Here is a 10,620-nt window from a genome sequence, read left to right on the forward strand (position 1 = left end):
TTGCAAGGAGGAGAACTACTTGTCCATCTTGACTGTCCGGCTAGCTTATCCCAGAAATAACCACACAGAAACTGTATTAATTAAATCACTGCTTGGTCCATTATTTCTAGTTTCTTATTGGCTAACTCTTACATCTTAATTTAGTCCATTTCTATTAATCTGTGTATTGCCATGTGGCAGTGGCTTACCAGGTAAAATTCCCAGCATCTATCACCAGCGGATCCATGACATCTCTCTGACTCTGCTTTCTTCCTCTCATCATTCAGTTGTCTTCTCTGCCCACCTAAGTTCTGCCCTATCAGGCCAAGGCAGTTTCTTTATTCATTAACCAAAACAAGCAACACACAGAGAGGACACCACACATACAGAACACAAACACACATCATATATAACATACACACACACTACATATACATCACACACCACACACACACACCACACAGATACCATATACACACACTGCAGACACACACCATACACACATACACCACACACAATATACATACCAGAAACACACTGCATGTACCCATATCACACACACACCACATATACACCACATACACACCACACACACACCACATACACCTCACACACAGCACACACCCACTACATACATATACCACATACACACCATACCCGTATACTACATATAACACACAAACCACATACACCACACACACCACATACACCTCACACACACCACATAAGTAACACATCCATAGCACACACATCACATACACCACACACACCACATACACCATACACACACCACATAAGTAACACATCCATAGCACACACACCACATACATAACATATACACACCACAGAAATAACACATACACATCACACACACACCACTTACACCACACCACACACACACACACACACCACTTACATCACACCACACACACACACACACACACACACACACCACTTACACCACACCACACACACACACACACACACACACACACACACACGAATGTTTCCTGTGTTCATATAGGTAGACTCAATTGTATGAAAACTTTCCCACTTCCCAATAAGAACTACAGATCCAATGAGATCTCTACCAAAAATGCCTATAAAAACCTTCAACGATCTACAAAAAAAAATCACATAAATGACATTGAAAAAGAAAATTCCCTAGCTGAACTTATCTAGATTAAAAAACAAAACAACTTGTGATCCTCCTGCTTCTGCCTCCTTCAACAAATCCTACCAGAGGGGAAACCATAATCAGAAAATTTTGTAAGAAAACATATCTTCAATAAAAGAAAAAAGTAGCAATAAAAAACATGCCAAACTGGAAGCATTATATATTTTTTAAAATTTTTATTGATTTTTTTATTGAGCTCTACATTTTTCTCTGCTCCCCTCCCTGCCTCTCCCTTCCCCCTCAACCCTCTCTCAAGGTCCCTCATGCTCCCAATTTACTCAGGAGATCTTGTCCTTTTGTATTTTCCAGGTAGATTAGATCTATGTATGTCTCTCTTAGCATTAACTCTTAGTGTAGACTGTTGTCCAGTGATATCATGTCAAAGCAGTATGATATTGAAATAAATTTGTAATCATAGACCAATGAAGGAGAATGAAGTACTTAAACTGGGCCTTGGCTTCTCCAGACAGCTACTCATTTCTTTGTATCATAAAGATACTTGTGCACTTTGCTGAGAATATGAGTCAGTAGAGACCATGGAAAGCCTCTTGGAGTTTCCTTCTAAGAAAAGAGTTACTACATATGTCCACCAGTCCTGACACTGAGAACTTTTCTTGTTGATGTTTCAATATATCTAATTAAAAGCACTTTAAATAAAGAAGAGGACCCCAAGAGAGACGTACATGGATCTAATCTGTATGGGAAGTAGAAAAAGACAAGATCTCCTGAGTAAATTAGGAGCATGGGGACCTTGGGAGAGGGTTGAAGGGGAGGGGAGAGGCAATGAGGGGAGCAGAGAAAAATGTAGAGCTCAATATAATAAATAAATAAGAAGCAGATGATGATGAACAGTCGATAAAGTCCATTAAGATACCGTAACAGTATCATGATGAACCTGATCACAGTGTATCTGCACGCAGAAAGAACAGAGATGTCTTTCCTGGTTCTCAGTTTGTCTGCTTGGCTTCTTTTTATTTTTATTGAAAATAGATATTTTTAATACAGTATATTATGGTTCTCCTCTCCCAACTGTTCCCATGTCCTTCTCACTTTCCTACCCACCTAAATCTATATATACCCTATTCTTTCTCTCTCCCAGTAGAATACAAAGAGGCATCCAGAAACATAATAAAAATAAAACTAGATAAATAAAAACAAACTAAGCAGAATAGAACAGAAACACAAACAAAAACAGAAACGAAAGAACTATAAAGTTCAAGAAAAAATATCAACATAGAGGAAAGCACATATTTTGCACATGCAGAAATTACATAAAGACACAAAAAGAAAAAATAAAATAAAAACAAAAAAGCAGAAAAACAAAAAGATTATGTGTGTGTGTATATATGTGTGTGTGTGTGTGTGTATGTATGTGTGTGTGTGTATGTATGTATGTATGTATGTATGTATGTATGTATGTATGTATATACTAAAGACTTGTATGGTTAAAACCAAGAAAACAACAAAGAGCCCTGACAAAGCATTATGGGTAAAGAGCCTCCAAAAGTGCCACTGAGTTCATTTTGTGTTGGCCATCTACTGGTGGGCATTGGGCCTTGGCCTTAAGAGTGGTTTGTATATGCAGTGAGACTCAGTTGGAGGAAACTAATTTTCCCATTTATTAATGGTTATCATTTGGAGATAGCTCCTGGGCTAATGATGTGGTCTTATGTCCACTTCCCTTCTCATGATGGGACCCCATCTGGCCCAGACCTGTGCAAATCTTGTGCAGGCTGCTACCACAGTCTCTGTGGCTTCCTCTTTGCACCATCCTGCTGTCATTTAGTTCCTTGGTGTCCTTCTCCGTTCTGCCTCCTCCACGGGTTTCCTTGAGCCCTGAATGAGGGGAATTGATGGAGACATCCCATTTAGGATGGTTTCTCCACAGCTGGTCCAGCAGTAGGGTCTCTGTGTTTATTTGCATCTACTGTAATAAAACCCTTCTCTGCTGATGGTTAAGGATAACTGTGAACAGAGGAGATCAGAAGCTGTTAGGAGTCACTGTACTCTCATGTTACTTCAGCAGAACGGCAGTATTTTGTTTTCCCTTAAGGTCTCTGGCCTGTCTAGTCTCAGGTACTTGACTGCACCAGCAGCATCAGGCATAGGTTCCATTTTATGAAGTGGACCTTAAATTTAATCAGGTATTGGTTGGTGACTCCCAAAAGCTTTGTGCCGCTACTGCGCTAGCATATCTTGCAGGGAGGACACCATTGTTTATCTAAGGTATTGTAGCTGGATTAATGTTTACCTTTCTCATTTGGAAGTGTACAGAGTAACTTCGAGTATCATGAACACTGTTCAGTAGGAATGAATGGTTTATACAGGCACCAGTTCGACTTCTCCATATTTAATGATTTGTGTAGGCGTTTTCTTCCTCAATAGGCCTATGGGGGTCTCTTTGACCAAGACTTAGATTAGATGTGACCCACTCCTGGAACTGGAGGCTTTATTTGGTGATGAAAGATGTTTAGTTGGGGTTTCTTTTCCTCATTACCCCATTACTTGGCCATTCCATTAAGATCACCTTCACATGTGTTTTAGAAAGCTTCTGCTGGACTAGGTTTCCACATGACCCTTAGTTTTTGCTGGCCTCAACAAGTTCTTTCCTTTACTGACCTCCTTCCTCTTCCTCCTGTTCCAGCACCCGCACCCACAACATCCATCCATAACTATCTATTCTATCTGCCTTTCCTAAGGTAGTAGAAAATTCCCCTACCCCTGACACACCAGTTCCTAACTCTATACCTAACCTCTTTATCGACTTAAGTGCAGCCTTCTTATCAACTTAACAGCTAGCATTCACGTATACGTGAATATATACCCTATTGTTATTTGGGATCTACGTTGTTTTACTCAAAATGATTTTTTTCCAGCTCCAGTAATTTATCTGAGTATTTTGTGATTTCATTTTTTAACAGCTAAGTAATAGTCTATTGTATAAAGGTACCACATTTTCCTCATCAATTCTTCCACTGAGGGACATCTAGGCTGTTTCTAATTTCCGGCTATGATGAATAGAGCAGAAATGAACAATGGTGAGCAATTGTCTCTGTAGTAAGATGCAGAGTCATTTGGGTATATTCCCAAAAGTGATATTGCTCAGCCTTGAGGTAGGTCAGTTCCCATCTTCTTGAGGAACCACTGATTGCCATAATGGGTGTACAAGTTTTCACTCCCCCAGCAATGCATGTCTCTTACTCCACACCTTGCTGTCATTAGCTGTCATTCTTTTCTTTCTTTCTTTCTTTCTTTCTTTCTTTCTTTCTTTCTTTCTTTCTTTCTTTCTTTTGTCTTGGCCATTCTGACTGGTGTAAGAAAAAAATCTCAAAGTATTTTTATTTTCATTTCCCTGAAGACTAAGGAGTTGAATATTTCTTTAAGTACTTCTCAGTTATTTGTATTTTATTTCTTCTTTAGTCATTTATCCCCTGGGGTGGTGCAACCCACCTTCAGGTTGGCTTCTGCCTTCTCAATAAAACCTCTCTGGAAACTCCTTTACAGATAGCTTTATGAGTGTTTCCCTGGATTATCTATATCTAATCAAGCTGGAAATGAAGATTAACCAGCCCAGAAATCATGCTAAGAAATAATCCTTGTGTCAAAGAGCTTTCCTCACTCTTGTGTTCCCTGAAGGCCTGTCAAAGAAGCCTATGTGAGTATCCTGGTGTTCGTAAACATGCCAATAAAGAAAATCTGGGACAAACATGCAATGCAAATTTTTGATATTTCAAGTGAGTGAAGTTTTACCTTTTACTCATTTGGGAAGACATTGTAAGAGCAGATTGATGAACCTCTAATTTGGGATTTTTCTTTCTACATAAACACCCTATGCTAAACATTGAATGCATATGTGTGCTGGACAATTCTACTGTTGCAAATCAACCACTAATTTTTTTGCCTTCTAATACTACTACAGTAATTAAAGTTGTGCAAGGAAGGGAGGTTTTTATAATTGCCTTGCTCTCGTTCTGATGGGAGATTGTATTTGAGTCTACAAATACTGTTATACCATTTCATATTTAAAGGAAAGATACTTTTATGGTGACCTTGGTTGAATTTTTAATTGTGACCTTTTTATCCAAATGAAAGATTGTACAATTCTTCTTAGAAGAGTTACAATAAGTAAAGTATTTTCCAGGTCCAAAATAAAATTCTGTGAAATACAATAACAAACCTGTTTATTTAAGTCATAAAATGTGAAAAAGAATATATTTCTAAAAATTTGTATTATATGAACAGTCGATGCCCCTTGAAATGATCATGTTCCAACACACTTTTTATGAAGACAGAAAGACTTGTTTTTATCTTTGCATGGACATTGCAGTAGGAAATAATTCAGCTTTGGGTCCGTCTTGCCAAAGCCTGGCTGACAGCAGGGATAACAGACTAGCAGGTGTGACGATGATAATTAAAAATATTAATGGTGTTTGGAAGCATTTCATGACTCCTGTTAACTTTTATAGCTCAACTTGTCTTGGATGAGACGTAATTCTAAAGCAAGACTTGCCTCAAAGCTTCTAGCCTCACCAAGCATAAAGACTTTCCTTTCTTCCATGCTTCACACACAGCACATACTTGGTGTTCTTGTCTCTGGAAACTGTTATTGAAGTCAATACCAGGAATACTTATTTCTGCAGGGAAGTTATAGCCTGCTGGGATTCTAAACCAGTGATCTCAAAATGCTAATATTTTAAAATATTCTGAATATATTTGAGTTTCATATTCTCATATGGCTGTGTGGAGTATTTAAAAAATTACAGGCCTGATACTGAAATCTATTTCAGTATATTCCTAATAAATGTGAATATTAGCAATGCAAGCATACTGAATATATCAATAAATAAAGTTTGGCATCAGAATAGATTATGTATGAAACTAAGAGTGCTTCAACTATTTCACAATTGAAAGATTTTGTTTCCAATAAAATACTTATTGTAGAACTGGCTCTGAAATTCATCTTTCTGAAAGCATGCCCTGATTTTGCAGATATATAAATTTTAAATAGCATCTTGCCATTACAGGTAATTATTTTGGATTACCAAAGGTCTTGAATTCCCCCATGTAATGGGACAGTGATTGTGATTAGTGGTATTTCCTTGACAAAAGCATCCCCATAGTTTAAATTTGCCTCAAGAATTAATGATCGAAACAATAGACCTGGTAGTTCTTAAGCATTTTCTGTTTTATATATGCCATCACTATCAAATGATTTGGCTTGAGTTTTCAGTGACAGATGAAGCTATTTTGTTCATGAATTCTCTAAGGACAGGGTGCTTACAGGTAACATAAGGCTCCAGCAGCCCTTTATGGAAAGCAAAGATCAGGAGTCAGGTGCTAGAGTCTTCTAGAAAGTAGTACAGCTGTTTCAGCTCTCGAAGACAACAGAGACTCCATCTGGAATCATTCTTATACCTCTCTACCTATGTGACTCAGATACCTGTGTATACTGACTTCATTACATCTCTCTGCAACCTGCTATTCTCTTCTTGATAATCATCTGAACAAGTCATTTGACTTTCCTCACCTAAATGATGTCAATAACATCTACCCATGTGAGCTACAGAACAGCTGGTTCTCTCTGGGTGCCTTAGCTGAAACACCACAGAAAAGACAATAGATGCTTCTATAGTTTAGAGTCAAAATCTCGGGTATCTTTTACTGGGTTGTGGATTTCTCATGCATGCTACCTGGGAAACAGTCATAATGGAAGCTGCCATGAAAAGATGGATGTAGACAGTGGAACTGAATTCTGGCCTTCTGCTTCCCTTCAAAAGAACCAAAATTATTTAATTCACTATATTTGGAGTTATATCAGTTACTGTGATCTTTACTACCTTGATTGAGTTTTTGATATCAGTAGCCCTAATTTAATCAGTTCCATAATTAGTTGAAAACAAATGTAGATTAGCTGGTATTAAAAAGAAGATGAATACATTTCACTAATATAAAATTGTGCCTTTGAAAACTTACATAAGCTTTAATGTAATGAAATATATATGTATACATATATATATATATATGTATATATATAAAAAATTGAATAAAGATCTAGGAAATTAAGGATTTGGTCAATTAAACCTTTGATCTGTTCTTTTTGAATGTTTATATTAAAACTGTAATAATTTCAGGAAACCTCAAAATAATATAAAGTAAAAAACATAGTAATATATTGAGAATGTATATGCATACTCTTCTATTTTTTTCAGATTAATTTTTTGAAGACTGAAGTGGAAAGAAAGAGCAAAATGATTCGTGACCTACAGAATGAGGTAACTTTCATGTTACAGGAAAACTGTACACTATTCAAAGAATACACAAAGAAAATGCACATAGATTTTTAACCAGAAGTTTGGAGAATTTGAGTGCTCAGCTGAGCTGCAGTAATATAATAACGGAGAACAAAAGTGTTGTGAAAAATTACTATCTCACAGCTGCAATGGGCTTAGGAAGTAGAAAGAACTTTATTCCACTGATTTTTATTTTTCAAGATGATTGGAAACGACTTCTAGGTTTGAATATTAAATCCAATTTTTAATTTATCATTCTCTACATGCAGAAGCCCCTGTTAAAAATTGTCATCTGCTATTTCTAACTGCCCTAAAATGATAAGAAATGATGCATGTGGATATTTACTTTATGAACAAGCAGTTTTAAGTTTCTTAAAAGGAGTCTATAAATGAAGTAAACAACAAAAGAACTAAATGTCAATGAACATTGTTGTAGAGCAAACTCTAGTAAATTAAAAAGAAAACCTACTTCAGTTCAACTCTGAAAATATGTGGCAGTAAATATCTCTAAGGTAATCATTCCATCCTCTTGCCTCAGTGAACACAGTGCTGTGGAGGGGATAAGGTATTTCATAATGTAATGGTGTGCTTTGGGTCACTATTCTTAATGGATTCCTGTACTGCCCATAGATGAACAGGTGCTAAGTTTTGCCTCACATACACCCTGAGCCCAAGATGCACTCGGGATATTTTAGTAATATTTTCTAGCAACGTTCTAGCCTTATTTCTGGTGACTCGCCGTTCTTGGGATGACTCTTGACCAGCCCGTTGTTATGTGTAACTCTGACGTAGCCTTTACGACGTACTATGAATCATCCTCTTGAGTCCCTAGAGCTACTGGGGACAGTGCCAATGACCAGGCAGCTCAGCATGGCAGAACTTAGCTGCCTCAGGGATCTGGAGGCAAGATGTCAGAAATAAAGTCAGTGTAGCTCAGGTCTGTCTGAAGGTTTGGGACATGATCCCTCCCAGTTTCCTCCTAGTATTAAGGTAGCACCACTGCCTGACCTGGAGAAGTACCACTCCAGTTCATGCCTGTGGCTCCATAGGGACTCTCTTCCATGTCTAAAGGCATTATATAATATCTTCTTTATGTATAAAAATCCATTTCTGAGCTTTAGTACCCACTCTACTCTGTTATGACGTTGTCTTGTTGTGATTGCATGTGCAAAACAGCAATCACAACGTCTGTTATGACGTTGTCTTGTTGTGACAGCATGCGCTGTCAAAGTTGGCATTCTGAGTTTCCAATTGGATGTGAATATGATTTGGGTAGTTTTCAAATCATTCTAGTAGTTTTGGTCTCTGGTGTATTAACAAAAGTATCTTCACAACTTTTAATAGGCAAGGATCAGAAATATTGAGTGTAAGGCTGCATGTCTTTGGAAAGGAATAAAGAATTAAAACTTTGGGATGTTCACCAACCACAAAAAACAATGCTTTATTTCTTATAGTGAAAATGATTGCTAGTTACATATTCATGTGAAGAAAGGGGTTAATTTTGATGGTTTGTTGTTTCTGGGTACAATTTCGAGCAAGCTAACTAGCAAAGAATACATTTGCTTTCTGAATCAAGGCTGGAAGTGTCTCTTATAAGAGGCTTTACAGTAAAGCTAATGTGATTGAAATGGCCAAAGTGTAATACACAGAAGAATAAATATGAAAATGGCCTCTATCGTATATAGCTATAGCAAAGAACTTTCTATTCAGCAAGGGAATTTTGACTTGGCATTTCAAAGGTAATACTTGCTTATTGTAGAGATACTCATTCTCTCAGGGGACTTGACAGCCTGCTTAGACATTCCCTCATTTCAAGTTGTGAGCAACTAATTCCACTATGTAAATTATTATTGAAATTACTGGTGAGCTACTTATATTTGTGGAAATTTAGAATCAGTCAAATTGGGAGTTCATTCATGTTCACAGCCATATCGACACCATTTTTTTTCTTACCCAATGGAGGATTATGCCTGTAATTCTCCATGAAAAAAGTAAATGTGAATTTTGGTTTCGTGTCATTTGTTAAAGTCACTCTACCATTTATCTACTTTGAATTTTAGAACATGTGAAAACAATACACCTTAGACATTTGAAACTTGTTTAAATCCCAACAATGGTAAGCAATTACATTCATCATCATTATTAGATTTTGAGGTGATTAACTCATTAATCTGTACGCTTAAGTATTGCATAAGTATTTTCTTAGTAATGGCTTAAGCAATCAAAACTTGACAAATAAAAATATCAAAGTATACTTGGCCTCTATCCTGTACTCACAGATATCAGAGATATCCTCATAGTTTCTCTGCAAAGTAAATGAAAGCCCCAACCTTCACTTCACACACACTCCATCATAAGAACAGGGAATAATGATAATTTTCTTTTCTTGTTTTAACAGAAATTGCCAGAGAAGATTCTAAATTACTGGCATGCCTACAGCAATCATTACAGTTAGGGAAACAGGAAGTTTAGTTAGTCATGTCTTCTTCATACTTCTGTCCTTAGGTTGCGTAGGCTTTATTCAACTTAAATCAGATAGATTTCCCTTGAGAAAGGAGGGTTTACTAGAGAAGAAGATAAGATACCAAAGCGATAAAAGAAAATATATCTTGGAACACACTGACATTTCTATTACCTCCTGACTTCCAAATTCTTTCCTATGGTGAGCTCCAGACCATAGAGCATAGGTAGATCACAGTTTAATAATTTGTGAAGCCCAAGGCAAGCCGAATAAACTGAAGTACTGTGACTCTTTCAGAGTTGCTCCTTCATCTAGACTTCCTCCTCATTCTAAATATGTTAGGAGTCTACAATCTTCCTCTTGTATGTATCTTTAATGTGTTTATCATCTCCACATCAATGGTGGTAGAAAGCATCTTCTGACATAACACAAGACAAACAATCCCCTCCGCATCCGTGTCTTTAGAGAAAGAGAGAGCTGCTCCACAAGCTGGATTTAAACAGACATTTTCCCCCCTGCTCTTGTCCTGTCTTACTGGAGTGAATTGGAAAAGATTCCCTGGGAAACATGATGCTCCAGCACCATACAGTACACTTAAATTATTTGCACTAACAACAGCCTGGTTTGTAGTAATTGGAGCGGTGGGGCTGTGTCCCCAGCACCCCGGCCACACCCCGGCTGCCTGGCTAGCTTATGCCCAGAAATAATTACAC

At 37.4% G+C, this 10,620-nt stretch overlaps 1 protein-coding gene across 3 annotated transcripts in view; it reads left to right on the forward strand.

The window, feature by feature from the left end:
• Luzp2 (leucine zipper protein 2) overlaps positions 1-10,620 on the forward strand; it is a 390,110-nt gene that overhangs the window by 210,499 nt on the left and 168,991 nt on the right. For all 3 annotated transcript variants that reach the window (XM_005366917.3, XM_005366918.3, XM_026789114.1), the window contains exon 5: positions 7,366-7,428. In XM_005366917.3, coding sequence (XP_005366974.1) covers positions 7,366-7,428 — 63 coding nt within the window. The remainder of the gene's footprint in view (positions 1-7,365; positions 7,429-10,620) is intronic.

The sequence above is a fragment of the Microtus ochrogaster genome, unplaced genomic scaffold, assembly GCF_000317375.1.
Source record: "Microtus ochrogaster isolate Prairie Vole_2 unplaced genomic scaffold, MicOch1.0 UNK14, whole genome shotgun sequence".
Taxonomy (NCBI): Eukaryota; Metazoa; Chordata; class Mammalia; order Rodentia; family Cricetidae; genus Microtus; species Microtus ochrogaster.